This window comes from Mustela nigripes, chromosome 11 (assembly GCF_022355385.1).
Source record: "Mustela nigripes isolate SB6536 chromosome 11, MUSNIG.SB6536, whole genome shotgun sequence".
Lineage (NCBI taxonomy): Eukaryota > Metazoa > Chordata > Mammalia > Carnivora > Mustelidae > Mustela > Mustela nigripes.
The window spans coordinates 9,520,441-9,537,781 of NC_081567.1; the positions used below are offsets into that span (position 1 = coordinate 9,520,441).

The window sequence follows — 17,341 nt, forward strand, 5'->3', positions numbered from 1 at the left end:
GTTAGGATGGTCATGGCCATTTTACAGAAGCGAAGACTGAGGCTCTCCTCGGGCGATTCAGAGTGCTTTTGTGAGAACTGACCCTAAACGGCTAATGTTCAGGTTAGGACCCTACCCTAACCGGTCTAGGGAATCTTCCTAACAGCTCGGGGAACTGTTTCAACTCATTTCAACTCATCTCGTACACAAGGAAACAGGCTTTGCCGAAGATCACAAGGTAAGAAGAGAGCCGAGATTCACACACAGCCAATCCGAAGCCGGCCTGCCCAGCAGAACCTCCATTCTCACAGTAGAAGGACCAGCGACTATTTGTACGCATTATTCTCATCAGCTCCGGACTGGGAAAAACCCAAATGTCTATCACTGGCAAGTGCAAGTGCAAAATGCAAGGCAGAACAGCCACGCTACGGGATATTAACGCAGCGGTGGGAGTGAACCCCCGCCAGCCGGAGGAAAGCATATGATCGCATCTCATGGACCATGCGTTGACCAAAGAAACCTGACATGGATGTGTACGTGCTAAAGGCTTCACTTTTTAAAATAATTTTTTGTTTTTAAAAGATTTTTATTTTTTTATTTGTCAGCGAGAGAGAGCATGAGCAGGGGAAGTGGCAGGCAGAGGGAGAGGGAGAAGCAGGCTCCCCGCTGAGCAGAGAGCCCGATGCGGGGCTCGATCCCAGGACCCTGAGATCATGACCTGAGCTGAAGGCAGACGCTTAGCAACCGAGCCACCAAGCATCCCTGTAAGGCTTCATGTATATAAAGTTCCAAAAGAAGCGCGTCTGTGGTTTATGAGTCAGGGGAGTGTTTAGTTTAGAGGTGACAGGAGGAATCAAAAAGGGGCCTCCTGGGCTCCTGCTAACATTTCATTCCCGTATCTGGGTTCAGGTTACACAGGTACGTTTTCGGTGAATATTCATCAAGCTGGATACTTATGATCTGTGCACTTTTTTTTTTTTTTAAGGTTTTATTTATTTGGGCGCCTGGGTGGCTCAGTGATTAAGCCTCCGCCTTCGGCTCAGGTCATGATTCCAGGATCCTGGGATCGAGCCCCACACTGGGCTCTCTGCTCAGCGGGAAGCCTGCTTCTCCCTCTCCCATTCCTCCTGCTTGTGTTCCCTCTCTCACTATGTCTCTCTGTCAAAAAGTAAATAAAATCCTTAAAAAATAAAGATTTTTAAAAAAATTATTTGAGAGAGAGAATGAGGGAGAAAAAAAGGGAGAAAGCAGAGGGAGAGACAAGCAGACTCCTCCCTGAACAGGGAGCCCAACCCAGGGCTCCATCCCAGGACCCTGAGCCCATGACCTGAGCTGAAGGCAGACGCTTAACCCGCTGAGCCACCCAGGCACCCTTGATGGGTGCACTTGAAAACCTAGTTTGCATGCGTGTGCCCAAACACACACACGCACACACACCCCGTCAGTCACTCCCACCTCTGAATCACCTTCGAAGCTATTTTTTTTTTTTTAAACTTCGAAGCGATTTACCTGAAACCTGCCCCAGCTGGGGGTGAACTAGGGATCTAGGTGTGGGGAGGGGACAGGTGGCACATCAAGTCCAGAAGAGGATGGGGTGGGATCCCTGAGTGGGTTGAAGAAGCAGGTGATGGAGGGATGGACAAGAATGAAGAAGGGGAATAGAAATGTTTTTGCTGTAACAGATTTTGCCATAGGGTCATCCAAAAATATAATCCCGACATTACCTGTCTACCAACAGAGTAGGGAAAAGACCGGTTGCCCCGCCCAGATCATTTCTGCCTTTTCCTGGTCTGGGAGGGGGTTTTAAGGCTGCCTGGAAGCAGTCAAAGTGCTGGAGAAGAAGTTTCTAGAGAGACACCCTCACCGGTCACACCACTGATTTCTTCCTTCCTAGCTCTCCCTCCAGATCACCGACCCCATCCCCCAACCCCTCCCTTGGTTGCACCCCAGGGCCCTGTGGAAATGGCTCCCCCTCTCCTCTCCACTGTTCAACTGTACTAGTCAGAAAGTACAGGGTCAGGAATTAGAGTCTTTAATTACTTGCTCTGTGACCTCAAAGAAGTGACTTAACTTCTCTGAGCCTGTTCCCGCATAGATTAAAGGAATCATAATCCCTGTTCTTCTAGTCTCCCTGAGCGACAAGAGGAGAGAAGCATTTAAGGGTGCTGGGCTCCAGAGAGACTGGTGGTTTCGTTGGCTAAACGTTGGGCAGGCTTTGGAAGCACAGGTGATGGGCCTTGGCCTTGGGAAGCTGGATGATGGGGGGAGGGGGACACAGAAGAAGAGGAGGGAAGAAGACCCGAGAGAGACTGAAGTGGGCTGGGGCTGAAACTAGCCTCACTGCACGTTCCCCCAGATCCCAGGGACCTGGAATGGTTCTTCTAGAACCATCTGGGGAAGCGCAGGCTGACCCTCTGGCCCATCTCTTCTTCTTCAGGTCCTTCCTCAGTCAGAGATACTCTGGGACAGGCTCTGCATCCCAGCTCCCTCTTTGTCTGCTGGTCTTTTTCCAGTTGCTTCTCTCTTCCTCTCCTGGGCCCTCCCCACCCCACACCCCAGCTCAGTCCAGCCTGGAGCAGGAGCTCATGGGAGGCTGCCCGCCATGATGTCAGCCTTGGGTTCAAATCTCTGCCCTGCCCTGCCCCCGGGGCCATCCATGAGAACAGCCGGTTGTGTGGTAGAATGGTGATGAAAGTTCTAGGCCTGGCCTGCTCTCCCGGAAATAAGACAATGACCACGAAGCCACTTTGGCCAAGGGTATGTGTCGTCTACCAGAGCTTCTCAAACTACCTGCAGCCCAAATGAACTGAGCAAAGGGCCCGCTTTTATTTTTAATCTGCCATGGCTCTATAAGTAGGCAGGACATGATAAAAAAGTGAGTTATTAGAAAAATTCAATTGAAGGAACAAAGCTAGAAGCCTAGTGTTTTATTATCATATTCCACAGGTAGCAGATGACTATTAGACTGATATGTTTTTAAACACTTGCTGTCAAGTTATGTATTTATCTGCTTGTCAGGGGGTCTGCGTGGCTCAGTGGGTTAAGCCTCTGCCTTTGGCTCAGGTCATGATCCCGGGGTCCTGGGATAGAGCCCCGCGTTGGGCTCTCTGCTCAGCGGGGAACCTGCTTCTCTTGCCTGCTTTGCCTGCTTCTCTGCCTACTTGTGATCTCTCTCTCTCCGTCAAATAAATAAATAAAAATCTTATCTGGTTGTCAACTGGAAAGGGAATCCGTGGCCTGGCCGTAGTCCACGGGTCCTACTTTGGGGAGCACTAGTTTAGAAGCCTCAGTGCCCACTGGAGCTGGGCTTGGGGGCAGGGCCGGGGGTGGGGAGCACGGCAGCTTTGCGGGCTATGGGTCCCCATCTTGACTCGGGTCCCTTGAATGATTTGCCTCTCTGTGGTTCCCCAGCCCTGCCTTCACCCCCGATGTTCCCTTCCAGAATACCTTCTCCCCTCTCTGCATGTCTGATGCCCACTTTGTCTTTAAGGATGACCTCAAGCACACCTTCTAGAAAGCCTGCTCTGACCATGCTCCCCCGCCCCGCCAGGATGCAAGTCAGCCCTCCCTCTATTGAACTTGCACAGTCCTGGGCACATTTCTGCCCCTCTCTGAGTCTCTGGGGGGGCATGCCTCGGTCTCCCATGCTGAGTTGCTTGGAGGCAGGAATCCAAGTGTCTGAACATCCCCCCGGCTGAACTCCTGCACCCCCGGTTTAACTGAGGGCATGATACCAGCAGACGGCTGGTATGTGTGCCGAGTGGGCAGCTGAGGGGGCTCTTGGGTGGGAAACGGATGAAGAAATGGAAGGTTCGGTAGATGTACGGGTAGAAGGAAGGCGGGACAGATGGACAGATGGTAAACGCTAGCAATCGTCATCATGGCAAGTGTAGAAATAGTAAAAGGTAGCTAAGAAGCAATGCTGACGTAAGAAGAAAGTTACAGAACAATGCGCAAAGCGTGATCTCATTTGAGAAGAAACTAACAAGAGTGAACACTCACATGTGAAAAGGGAAGAAAATCAGGACATCCACCCACCCAGCGACGACGCCTGGTCTTTAGGGGAGGTGGGAAACAGACATTCGCTTGTAAATTTCCATAAATGTTCAAGGTGCATAAGCCCTGTGTATTACTCTTGAAACGAGAAAAAAAAAAATCTCCAAGAAACGTACAGAAAAGGAGATGAGAGAGTAGAGCAGGTGATGGCATGGGAACCCCTCCTTTCTTCATAAGGACCAAAACGTTCAGAATCAAAAGTGTCTAAACAAAAGAAAAAGGGTTCCTGATTGGCTCACCAGGCACTGGGGGCGGGGAAGGGACAGCCCCCCACCCCAGCCCCTGGGAACACTCTTTCTGATTCTACGAAGCCCACGGATGCCATGGGGGACATTTTCTCTTTAGGACACAAAGCCCAGGGGCTGGGCTCATCAGGTACCTGTGGGTCATCTCAAGCAAGGCATTCACCCTCTCTGGGCTTCAGCTGCCCCGCCCCCCACAACATGGGCAGAAGCAGTCTAGCCCCCTAGGTATGTTATGAAATGCCAGGGGGTAGAATCTTGTACATAGCAGTGCAGGGATTGGGGGTAGGGGGTAGAGCCAAGGAGATGAGGTTCTGCCAAGAAGAACCATCATGCCAAGAGTCTTCTCAGTCTACAAAAATGTTCCTGGCCACCATTTACCACTGGACCGTTTTAACCCCCAGAGAATACTATGATTCGTGTCCATTCTGACACTTTCCTGGGAGTTAGCATCCAGCCCCACGTGTTAAGGGCTCAGACCCACAAAACTGGCTCCATTTCAGACACCAACGTCAAGTTCAGGTTACTACGTGGACCTCTGGCCACCGCCTGTCAATCGGGGACATCCCAGCGCCCCTTCTTCAGGTAGTCCAATTTGCTAGAGAGGCGCACAGAACTCAGGGAAGCCCTTTGCTCACGTTTGCCATCTTTATCATAAAGGATACGACTGGGGAAAGCCAAATGGAAGGGAGGCACAGGGCAAGGTTTGGAGGGTGGGGGGAGGGGGTGCAGGGAGCTTCCCTGCCCCCACCAGGTACCCTACGCTCCCAGTGCCTCGATGTGTTCACCGACCTAGAACCTGACCGAACTCCTTCATTTAGGAGTTTTTCTGGAGGTCTCAGTAGGTAGCATGAATACGTCATTGGTTACTGGTGATTGAACACAATCTCCAGCCCCGTTCCCCTCCCTCCGGAGAGATGGAGAGTGGGATGGAAGTTTCCGACCTTCTAAGCCCTTCTAATCCCACCTGGTGACCCCGCTTCTACCCAGAAACCATCAGGGGCTGCCAGCCACCAGACATCTCGTTAGCATACAAGAGACACTCAGGGCTCTGGAGTTTCCGAGGGTTTTGGAGGGTTTTCGGAGCTGGGCGCCAGAAACAAAGGACAAGACCTTACACTGTGTAGGAGTTACACCCGCTGCTTGTAAGTTTGGCATGTCAGGACTGGACTGAGCTGTGGAAGTCAGCAGGAGCAACAGGCTCCTGTTATTGGAGGAGGAGGGGGCTCAGTTTGGAGCCTCGGACTGCATCAGGCCACCTGTTGTGTCCCATCAGTGACCAAGCCAGGTCCTCTGCCTCCCAGCTCTGACCCCTCCACACTGCACTATCAGAGCCTTATAAGAGAAATCCCAGAAGTAGAACAGGTACCGTGTTAGTCTACCCATGCTGCGGATGAGAACACAGAGGGTCGGCGAGCAGGTGTGCCTTGTAGCGGAGTCTCCTTCTTTGTGGCTGGATGGCATTTCCGGCCACCTCAGTATGCCGGGGCGGGTCTGTGCCTGGTTGTTCAGAGTCAGCCCCGGGAGAGTAGAATGGGGAGTGCCTTGGAGGGTGTGGAATGATTGTCAGGGGGCTAGGAGCTCCTCTGGTCTTCCTTAGACCCCTGGCCTGCTTGTGGGAACATGTGGGTCAGATGACACCCCTGCCATCCACAGCTCCCTGACGCCAAAGCAAGGGGACAGGGTGTGGAATGTGGTGCTCAAACCTGCCCCCCATGTGACCTTGGGCTCCTCTCTGACCGTGATTCCTATACAAGGAAAAATGGTACCGTGGGCTTTGAACGCTGCTTTGTCACCTTTAACACGGGCGTGGGGATATGGTCGGTGGTCAGTTTACCTTACGGGATTGTTGGCAGAATCAAACGACAGGTGTGACGGCCAGTGGCAGGCCCATGAGTGTGGATTTCCTTCCTCACCTCTCCATCCCTGCCCTTTCTTGTTTTCCTTCGTGCGGAGCGAGCATTTCTGAGCTCGGTGTGAGAGAAAGAACCGGGTGCTATAGGACTGACGAGGTGGGAACTACCTCCCCCAGGGGACTTGGGGATGGAAAAAAAAGCTTCTCAGACCAGCTGTGGGTAGCTGTGAGAGTCACACCAGCCCCATCAGGGCTTCGGGTCCCTGGACTGACAAGGAAAGCAGTCCCGGGGAGGCATATCTCTCAACCAGGGTCACCTGGCTGATGGGGCTGTGTGGGAGCTGCCTGATGGGGCTGGTGAGACTCCCGGGGCTACCCAGAATTAGGGAGGCCTGGGGATTCTGGAAAGGACCTAGCTGGGTCAGATGATGAGCCTGACATGAGCCTACCCCCTCTGACGCAGAGCTTGCCCACAGCTGCCGTCGACAGTCCCCGTGAGCCCACTTAACCCCAAGTGACAGACGAGCAGAGTGAGGCCCAGAGGCGACAGTGGGAGCAGAAATCGGAGTTTTGGAATGAGGGTGCCTTGCTCTGAATCGCAGCCCAGTCATTTCCAGGCTGTGTGACCTTGAGCCCGTGCCTTGACTTCTCTGAGTCTCTGATAGATCTTTATAAATGTGTTTCCTCATCTATAAAGTGAAGACAACATCCCTTCTCAGGTTATCAGGAAGAAGGAAACAGAGACAGAAAATCGCGGTGGCTGGCACACAGTAGGTGCCCAGCAAAATTCAGGCCCTCCTTCCCCCCTCCCAGCTACCCTGGGCTTCAGGGAGCCTCTTTTCTGTTCCTCACCAGACTCACATCTGAGCCCAAACCCCTTCATCAGTGCTGATCGGGGAGTGGTGAGGGCCTCTTCCATTCGCCTTTGCCCCCCACAGAACCAGCAGCAGGGCCAAGGGCAGCCTCTGAGGGAGGTCCCAGGTAGGGCTCCTGCCCGAAAGGAGGAAGTGGGCTTCGGGGCAGGTGGGGTCCACGGGAGCCTCGAGAACAGCCTCTCCCACCTCCATACCGCTCCTCATTTGTCAAGGCTCGTTTCGCCCTCCACCTCAGCTTCCCAGTGTCACCTCCCCTGGTGCCACACACGCATACACATAGGCCAGGGGATTTCTTCGTCTACAGCATTCCAAGACCCCAGGTGGGTCCCTCACCCTGGCCCCCTCGCCCGGCCCCAGGTCGAGTCCTGATCCCGCAGCCTGAGCCCTGAGCGTGATTCCAGACTGAGTCCTGGCCTGGGGTAGATCGTGTCCTTGGTGGGGGATCGGGGTGCAGCCAGAAGGATCCCCCTCTCAGGGGAGGGGGACCCCTCAGTGGGACTCTCCTACCTCCTCCAGGAGCTGCCCCTGTCCCAAGGCTGAGGCGCTGCTCAGGTTCCCGGGCCTGAGATCCCCAGGCCCCAGGGCTCCTCCCCCTGGATCTGGGGCTCCTGGGCAGGAGATGGGCAGGCCAGATGCAGAGAACAGAAGGAGACACACCTGGACAAGATGGAGGCCTGGGCCGGATCCCCGGCCCCAGCCAATCCCTGATCCCGCTGTCCCTGGGATATCCTCGCCCTTGCGACGACAGACCACAGGGACTTTGCTTGGAGTGGCCTGTCCTGTCCTCCAAAGCATCCCGGTGTCCCGTTGAATCCTGTCCCTATCTCCACTCCAAGTGGCCCAGAAACGAGTTTCCCCATATCACAGAGGGAGAGCCGGGCCCAGAGAAAGGAAGTAACGTGCTCAAGGTCATACAGCCCGATGCAGACAAGAACTCCAAGCTCCGAACGCCAGGCCAGGCCTGACCACAGGTTCTTTGCCCACTAGGGTGCCCTCAGGAGACACTGAGGCAGGGAGAGGGTGGCTGAGGGGCAGAAGGAAGGCCTGGGCTTCCTGGGCCGGACCAGTGGGAGTGCCCTTTGCCACTTTTCTAACTACACCCGTTGGCTGGATGTCTGGTGGTCACGAACGCACACGGCTTCCCAGCCACACGGTAACATCTGGCTTCTCCCTGCCCAGCCAGGGGGAGCTCTGAGCCCTTGCTCCTGGTCCTAGGGCCCACCTGGGGCCAGCTTCTCACGGCCCCCACACCTGTCCAGGGCAGAGGGTGCAACCAGGAGAAAGAGGGCCCTCCCTCCTGCCTCCTTTTTGCCTCCCATAGCCCACTCTCAGCTCCCTGGAGAGTTCCCAGACCACCATTCAATCCTTGCCCAGCCTGTGGGACCCCAGGAGGCCGTGGGAACCTGGGTGCACCTGGGAGAGCCTGCAGGATGAACCCCCAGATTCTCAGTCCTGAGCCCTCTCTGGGGTCTGAGCTAGCCTCCTCCTCCTCCTCCTCCTGGCTGCTGGGCCGGGACAGGTACACAAGAGCCTCAACCCCAGCAGCCGCGCGCGGAGCCAGAGAAGTGTCCCTCCCCCTTTGACAAGTGCAGAGACGGAGGTCCAGCCTGGGGGACGATGTGACTCCCCCTGCGCCAGGCACCTGCGCCCACCTGATGCCCTCCTCGCCCCTCACCTGGACTCCGCGCGATCGGCGGGCGGGGTGGGTCCCAGGCAGCGCCACAGGGTCCGCTCGGGCGGCGTCCGGGCCACCCCCGGAGCCGCGGGGCGCACGCGGGATGCTCCCGGGGCGGCAGCCGACAGCGGCCGCGTCTTCTCCGCGCCGGCGGCAGAGGGCTCTGTGCGCCGCGCCCTGGGCCCGGCTTTTAGCGGCGGGTGTGGACGCGGGCACTGCCCGGCCTCCGCCCGCTCGAGATGTCCTTTGCCCCTTGATCGGGTGCCTCCTTCTCTCCCTAGCACGTGGATGGCAGCCGCTCACCCGTCTGGCTGCCTGTGGGACAGACATGGCCCGGGCCGCGGGCCCAGACGTCTGCCAATCCCCGTCTGGGACCTGCTCGTGCCCGCTCACCTTTAACCCCCGGTCTCCCCGGGGGTTTGGTGCGGGGCTCCCAAACCGCGATGCCGGGTTTGAGAAGGGAGGAGCCACAGGTTTGGGGCCCCGGCCCGGGTGGGCAGAGACAGAGGCTGGGACTTGGCGGCGAGCTCCCTGAGCCCCGGCCCCTGTGGGAACCTCCCTCCCTCCATTTGAGCTCCCATCCGACTCACCCAACCCCATTCATTCCCCCGGTGCCAGCTGCATCCCGGACCCCACCCTGAGCTCCCTCTGCCTCCAAGCTCCCTCCCTCACCTTGATTGCCCACGACCCTCAGGAGCACCCCCTCCCTTCGCTGGGCTCTCTTCCCCTCCTTGAGCCGCTCCCCACTCTCTCTGGGACGCGCACAAACCCTTCTCCACTTTGACGACCCCCCCCCCCAGCCTTGTGCCCTTGCAGAGTTCCCTTTTCCTCCTAACCTCCTGCCTCTCCTCTTAAGTCTCCTCCAGTGCGAGATGGGACCCGTGGTGGAGGGCAGGGCGGTGGTCTTGGGCTTTCACATCCAGGAAAGGCAGAGGAAAGAAGTTCCTCGAAGGAATCCAATCCAGGAAGGCTTGCTGGAGGAGGAAGATGTCCACGGTTCCTCTGATGCTTAGAAAGGAAGGAGATGACTTTGATGGCTTCTGGTGACTGGCTCCCCTCTCCTGATGGAAGCTGGGGAGACATGGGCGGCGGTCTCCTCATTTAAGAAAGTCTCCTGAAGATCAACAGAACGCATCTCCCCCTCCAAATGAAGATTCTTTAAAGCAAGGGCAGGCTCTCATTTCAACTTGATCAATCATTACTTCTAGCTAATGTTTGCCCAGCCTTGACTACTTGCCAGGGTCCTGCCTACACTTCTTAAGCCCTTTGTGTGGGTTAAGTCATTGAATTCCCTCAGAGACCGGATGGGATGGATATTTTCTCCCCATTTTACAGATGAGGAAACAGAGACACAGGGAGGTTCCTACAGGTGTGCGTTGGCAGAGCTGGAGTTTGAGCCCGGATGTCCTGGCTTGGCACCTCGTGTGTAATAGATCTTTTGCTGGGGGGCTAGGGACTGGGAAAGATGACCTAAATGCTGTTCCTGGTCTCAGGGGACCTCTAGTTTAACAGGGAGGCATGGAAGAGTCTTTAGTGACTCTGGTACAGGTCCAGCCGGCATCCAGGCTGTGACCGGAAGTGGCAGGAAGGAAGGACTGATCCTACCTTTGGAGGAAGAGGTAGGTATGTGCTAGGCCAAGGTCGGTTCTTCAACAGCTTTCGGACAAGGCATGGGGAGGAAGGGCATCTGAGATGGAAGGACCTCTTGGGCAAAAGCAGGGGAGGTATGGAAATGCATCGTAAAGTCGGGGGGTAGTCAGGCGTCTGGCTTGACTGGGAAAGGGTCTCTGGGTCAGGTAGGAGACCGGGGAAAAGAAAGAGGGACGGAATCATGGAGGAACACAGATGCAGACAAAGAAATGAAGACCAGCAGAGAGATAACAGGGAGCCATGGAAGAATGATGAGCAAAGGCAGAACCAGGGGCTTTGCAGAAATTGTGGCAAAGAGGGAAGCAGGAGGTGCATGGGGGTGGGTGCCCCAGCCCAGGAAGGACAGCGCTGCCTGTGTGACTGACCTGGGGGGGAGGTGAACCAATGACTTGCAGAGCAGGACAGTTTGTCACCGTGATTTCTTAAGGGTGCTTCTCCGAAGAGCCTGGGTCTCCTTCAGCTCTGGATCCAGCCCCAGAGCAGGACCAGGAGAGAACTAGCATGCTTGTAAATGTCATGTGAATTGCACGGAAAGGATTTGGGGCTAGATGGAAGATGCGGGGCTGAGAAAGTCTTTCCTGGTTTGAGCCTAACTGCCGGGCAGGATGCTAACCCGCCCCCAAACCAAATAAGGGGGTGCCCGAGGGGCTGACTGAGCAGAGTTCCAAGATACCCTGGGGGTTAGGGGGGTTGGTGATGGCCAGCAGACTGTTGTCTTCAGGATGAAGGTGAAATCTATGCCTCCCAGGACGAGGCAGGTGGGGAGCTGACTCTTGATCTCGGGGTCGTGAGTTCGAGTCCCATGATGATTACTTCAATAAATAAACTTTTAAAAAATGACCAATAGTACATGAAAAGATGTTCAACCTCATTAGTCACCAGAAAAATTCAAATCAAAATCACGAGATCCTATTTCATATCCACTAGGATAGTTATAATAAGAAAGATAGACAATACAGTGTGGGCGAAGGAGTTGGAATCCTCGTCTTTTGTTGGTGCAAGTGAAGGGTGGCAAGACTGCTTTGGAAAGGGGTCTGGCCTTTCCTCAAAAAGGTTAAACACGAAGTTATCATATACCCACTCGCTGGTATATAGCCAAGAGAAAAACACGCGTCCCCTAAAAACTTGTGTGTGAATGTTCATAAGAGAATTATTCATAATAGCCAATAAAGGCAAACAGCCCCAATGTTCATCAGCAATGGACGGATAAACAAAATCATGGTGTACACAGACAACAGAATATTATTTAGCCTTAAGGAGGATGAAAATCGGAGTGCCTGGGTGGCTCAGTGGGTCAAAGCCTCTGCCTTCTGCTCAGGTCATGATCTCAGGGTCCTGGGATCGAGCCCCGCATCGGGCTCTCTGCTCAGCGGGGAGCCTGCTCCCCCCCCCTCTCTGCCTGCCTCTCTGCCTACTTGTGATCTCTGTGTGTCAATTAAATAAATAAAATCTTTAAAAAAAAAAAAAAGGAGGAAAATCCTGTTGCCCGCTAAAACATGGATAAATCTTGAAGATATTATGCTCAGTGAAATAAAATAATCACAAAAGGACAAATATTGTAGATTGTAGATTCCACGTATATGAGTTCCCTGGAGCAGTCGGATTCACGGAGACAGAGAGGAGAAAATAGTAGGTGTCAAGGGCTAGGAGGAGGGGGAAATGGGGTGTTCGTATTTAATGGACATTGAGTTCCAGTTTGGGAAGATCACCAAGTTCTGGGGACGGATGGTTGTGTTGGTCACTGAGCAATGTGAATGTGTTTCGTGTCACAAGGTGTATTCTTAAAAATGACTAAAATGGTAAGTTTTATGTTATGTATATTTTATCCCCCCCCAAAAAAAAATCAGAAGGACTTGTGTAGTAATAAATACTATAGTGCGAATGGATATTTTTAAAGATTAATTTTATTTTATTTGACAGACAAAAATCACAAATAAGCAGAAAGGCAGGCAGACAGGGGCGGTGGTGGGGGGGGGGAGCAGGCTCCCCTCTGAGCAGAGAGCTCAATGCAGGGCTCCATCCCAGCACCCTGAGACAATGACCTTAGCAGAAGGCAGAGGCTCAACCCACTGAGCCACCCAGGCGCCCCATGAATACATTTTTTTTTTTTTAAAGATTTCATTTGGGGCACCTGGGTGGCTCAGTGGGTTAAAGCCTCTGCCTTCTACTCAGGTCATGATCCCAGGGTCCTAAGATCGAGTCCCACATTGGGCTCTCTGCTCAGCGGGGAGCCTGCTTCCCTTCCTCTCTCTCTGCCTGCCTCTCTGCCTACTTGTGATCTCTGTCAAATAAATAAATAAAATCTTAAAAAAAATAGATAAATAAATAAATAAAATCTTTAAAAACATAAAAAGTTTTTCATTTATTCATTTGAGAGAGCATGTGAGAGAAAGCACAAGCAAGAAGCCGGGAGCCAGACGCAGGGCTGGATCCCAGGATCCCAGGATTGTCACTTGAGCTGAAGGCAGACGCTTAACTGTCCGAGCCACCCTGGCGCCCCCAGTGTAAATGAATCTTGAAAACATTATGTTAAATGAAAGAGGACAGGGGCACCTGGGTGGCCCAGTTGGTTGAGGGACTGACTCTTGATTTTGGCTTGGGTTGTGATCTCAGCTGGGGCAGGAATGGGGAGTGATTGCCTATGGTTACGGAGTTTCGTTCGGGGGTGATGGAAATATTCTAAAATTGTGCTGATGTACCCCAAATCGCTGAACTGTACAAATTGAATTGTTGAATTGTATGGCATGTGAATTATATCTCGATAGAATTGTTTTTGTTGTTTTGTTGTTTAAAGAGGGTAGCGATTGGGCTCTTGGAGAATAATGAATTTATTTATTTATTTATTTATTTTTAAAGATTTTGTTTATTTATTTATTTGACAGACAGAGATCACAAGTAGGCAGAGACGCAGGCAGAGAGAGAGGAGGAAGCAGGCTCTCTGCCGAGCAGAGAGCCCGATGTGGGGCTCGATCCCAGGACTCTGAGACCATGACCTGAGCCGAAGGCAGAGGCTTTAACCCACTGAGCCACCCAGGTGCCCCGAGAATAATGAATTTAAACACTGAACCGGGGAGCGGAACCATGAAGATGAAGCGTCCCCTTCGTATAGCCAGCCCCGGAAGTTCATGACCGATAGTAGGTACCCCGTAAATTAAAACCAAGGGAGGGGTGCCTGGGTGGCTCAGTGGGTTAAGCCTCTGCCTTCTGCTCAGGTCATGATCTCAGGGTCCTGGGATCGAGCCCCACATCGGGCTCTCTGCTCAGCATGGAGCCTGCTTCCTCCTCTCTCTCTGCCTGCCTCTCTGCCTACTTGTGATCTCTCTCTCTGTCAAATAAATAAATAAAATCTTAAAACAAAAACAAAAACAATGGAGTGTTTCCAGAAAGAGAAACACTTCCCAGCTGCTGTTTTTGGAACACTGACTAGATGTCAGGCATCATGCAAGACACATGTCAGGACATATCCTTCAACTACCCATTTTACAGATAATGTAACTGAGTCTCAAGGAATGAAGGCATTTACTCTTGGTCCCACAAAAAGTGGCAGAGCTCAGAAAGGGATCCAGGTCTGTCTGATTCTATGTCTAAAAATAGACCCTAAAATTACTAATTTTATATGAAAGTTTTCAAACTTTATTTTATTTTTAAAGATTTTATTTATTTGACAGAGAGAGACAGAGCAAGAGAGGAGAACACAAGTAGGGGGAGTTGGAGAGGGAGAAGAAGGCCTCCCGGCAAGCAGGGAGCCTGATGTGGGGAGTTTTCAGACTTTAATAAAAATATAAAGAATAATACCGGGTACCCCCACTAGCTTAAGAAATTGAACTCTCTCTCAATGCTGTTGAACTTCCTTTGATCTCCTCCCTGATTCCATCCTTTTTTTTTTTTTCTTTGTTAAGGATTTTTTTTTTATTTCTTTGAGAGTGAGAGAGAGAGAGAGAGAGCATGAGCAGGGGGAAGGGCAGAGGGAGAAGCAGACTTCCCGATGAGCAGGGAGCCTGATGCGGGGCTCGGAGCCTAATGGGGGCTCGATCCCAGGACCCTGGGATCGGGACCTGAGCCCAAGGCAGATGCTCAACCTACTGAGCCACCCAGGCTCCTCCCCTCCGTCCTCCTGCCAGACAGCCATGCTCCTGAATTTGGTATTTCTTTTTTTTTTTTTTAAGATTATTTATTTATTTATTTGACAGACAGAGATCACAAGTAGGCAGAGAGGCAGGCAGAGAGAGAGGAGGAAGCAGGCTCCCTGCTGAGCAGAGAGCCCGATGTGAGGCTCCATCCCAGGACCCCGAGATCATGACCTGAGCCGAAGGCAGCGGCTTAACCCACTGAGCCACCCAGGCGCCCCTGAATTTGGTATTTCTTGTTCCCACTTTTACTTTGTACATATCTGCAAGCAATAGGAACTATAGTTTTGCATGTTTCTAGACTTTGTAAAAACAGCCCTGCCGGGAGGAGGTCTCTTCTCGCTCAGCGTTGTTTGTGGATTCACTGAAATCGACAGGGGTAGCTAAAATTTGCTCACGTCCATTGGTGTTTAGTACAAAGAACTGACTGTAGGACGGTCCCCTGGATCCTTTGCCACTCTCCGGGGCTTGGGCGTTTGGGTTGTTTCCAGTTTTCTGTTACGACAAGTAGAGCCACTGTGAGCGTTCCCATTCTTGTCTCCCAGCCCAAGGGACCAAAAATTCCTAGCAATAAGTTTGTATTAGTTTCTTATCGCTGCTGTAACAAATTACCGAATTCGTGCCTTAAAACCCTGCGAATTTGTTATCTTACAGGTCTGGACGTCGGAAGTTCAAAATGGGTTTCACTGGGCTGAAGTCAAGATGTCATCAGGGTCACGCTCCCTCCAGAGTCTCCATGCATTTCCTTTCCATTTCTGGCTTCTAGAAGCTGCCTCTACTCTTTATCGTGAAGCTCCTTCCTTCATCTTCAAAACCAGCAACACAGTGTCCTGGAGCTTCTCTCCGTCTCCGGCTCTCTGATTCCCCTGCCACAAGTCTTCTGATTCTGAGCCTGCTGCCGCCCTTTAATAAGGACCTTTGTGATGACTTTGGTCTACCTAGATGATCCAGAACCATCCCCCCCAACCCATCTGGAGACCCTTAATTTAATCATATCTGCAAAGTCCCTTTTGCCTCATTTTTGTTGTTGTTGTTATTTCTACTGGACTATCTGATACAGATGAGTCCCTTTTGCCTCGTAAAGTAACACACTCACCGTTTTCTAGGGTTTAGGCTGTGGACAGAGGGGAAGAGCTGGGTAGTATCATAGGCAGGGGGTGTCTTTGAATCGTGAGCTTGTCAGACTGCTCTCTGGAGCGAAGAATCGATTCTCTCTCCCGCCCGCAGGGCATAAGACCTCCTGTTGCTTCCCACCCTCACCAACACTTGATGTTATCTGACTTTTTAATTTTCACCAGCCCCACGGCGATGAAATATCTGGGCTCTGACCACAGTGTGGTCAAGAAAAAGATAGTGGTCAGCGAGAGTAGCCCTTGGTGGTAAGGAAGTGGCCGATGACCTTGACTTTGAGCACTGCCCTGGAAGTGGTGAAAAGGGAGTGCCGTCAGCCTGAGTCAAGGAATAAGGAGGGTGAGGAAGTGGGCAGTGAGGGCACAGGGGATGTCTGAGTCTGCTGGGGCTGCAGAGACAAAACTCCACAGACCGAGTGGCTTCAACAAGAGACTTTTCTTTCTCATACTTCTAGAGGCTGGGAAGTCCTAGATCAAAGTCCTAGCAGTGGGGGCTTCTGGTGGGAGCCCTCTTCCTGGCTTGCAGAGAGCCACCTTCTTGTTGTGTCCTTGAGAGAGAGAGAGAGAACTCCGTCTCTCCTTCCCGTCTTATAAGCACACTAATCCCATCACGGGGCCCCAATCTCACGACCTCATCTAAATCCGAGCACCTCCCAAAGGCCCACGGCCAAAAACCATCCCACGGGGGGGTTCGGGCTGTGACGTATGAATTTGGGGGGCGGATACACGAGTACTCAGTTCATCCCAAGTTCCTTCAAAATATTGGGGGGGGTGGAAGGAAGGGGGCAGTCTAGAGGCAGAGATGAACGGTGAAGAGCCAGAGATGGGAAGCGAGACATTAACTACTAGATTGGGTCAAGGCATCTCGGGGGAGGCAGGTGGAGGGGAGACCCATAGCGAAGGTATCTGGGTTGGTTTCGGAACAAGGGGGGCTGTTCTTCCTGGACGCAGCCGGGAAGGAAGGACTCCAGGGCAGATGCAGAAAAAACCCAAAGTGGTGAGGCAGAAAGTTGGTGGGAGCTTCTCCATGGGATGGGCGGCAGAGTTATCTCCCGAGAGGGCAGGAGCAGGTGCGAGCGTCTGAGTGTGGGGAAGGTTTACGGGATGTGTTGTTGGGTGGCTTCAACAGAGGGTCCACTGAGCAAGGGTGGGGGGCGCTGGCAAGAAAGAGGGAACGAGCTGAGGCAAGCGTCTCCCGTGGGATCTAACCAGCGCCTCCTCCGGAAGCCCAGAGCGGGAAGGGGCAAAGCAGGGCAGGTAGGGGGGCATGTCTAGGAGCACTCTGGAAGTTTAGAGGAAATGGTGAGTCCCGAGGAGGCAGAGCAGAACCAGGGAGATCATAACCGGGAAACTGGAAAGTCCAGAGGTGTTCTTGCTAGTGACCAGGACCGGTGGAGGAACAGCAGGGGCAGTAGGAGCCCAGAAGACAGGGGCGCACAACCCACCCTGGAGAGGGAGAGACGGCTTCCTGGAGGTGGTGCTCTTCCAGCTCAGTCTTGAAGGGGAAAATCAAATTTCAGTTGTCATAAAAATGTGGAAGGGGGCGCCTGGGTGGCTCAGTGGGTTGAAGCCTCTGCCTTCAGCTTGGGTCATGATATCGGGGTCCTGGGATCAGGCCCCGCATCGGGCTCTCTGCTCAGCAGGGAGCCTGCTTCCCCTCCTCTCTCTCTCTCTGTCTGCCTCTCTGCCTACTTGTGATCTCTGTCTGTCAAATAAATAAATAAATAAATAAATCTTTTAAAAAAACGTGGA

At 52.9% G+C, this 17,341-nt stretch overlaps 1 protein-coding gene across 4 annotated transcripts in view; it reads right to left on the reverse strand.

Moving 5' to 3' along the window:
* MLXIPL (MLX interacting protein like) overlaps positions 1-9,800 on the reverse strand; it is a 31,610-nt gene extending 21,810 nt beyond the window's left edge. For 2 of the 4 annotated variants that reach the window (XM_059414685.1, XM_059414688.1), the window contains exon 1: positions 9,519-9,800. In XM_059414685.1, coding sequence (XP_059270668.1) covers positions 9,519-9,783 — 265 coding nt within the window. In that variant the 5' untranslated portion in view covers positions 9,784-9,800. Of the gene's footprint in view, positions 1-8,682; positions 8,857-9,518 lie in introns of those variants that run through there. The other 2 variants (XM_059414684.1, XM_059414690.1) reach the window with 2 other exon arrangements.
* Between the last annotated feature and the right edge of the window lie 7,541 nt (positions 9,801-17,341).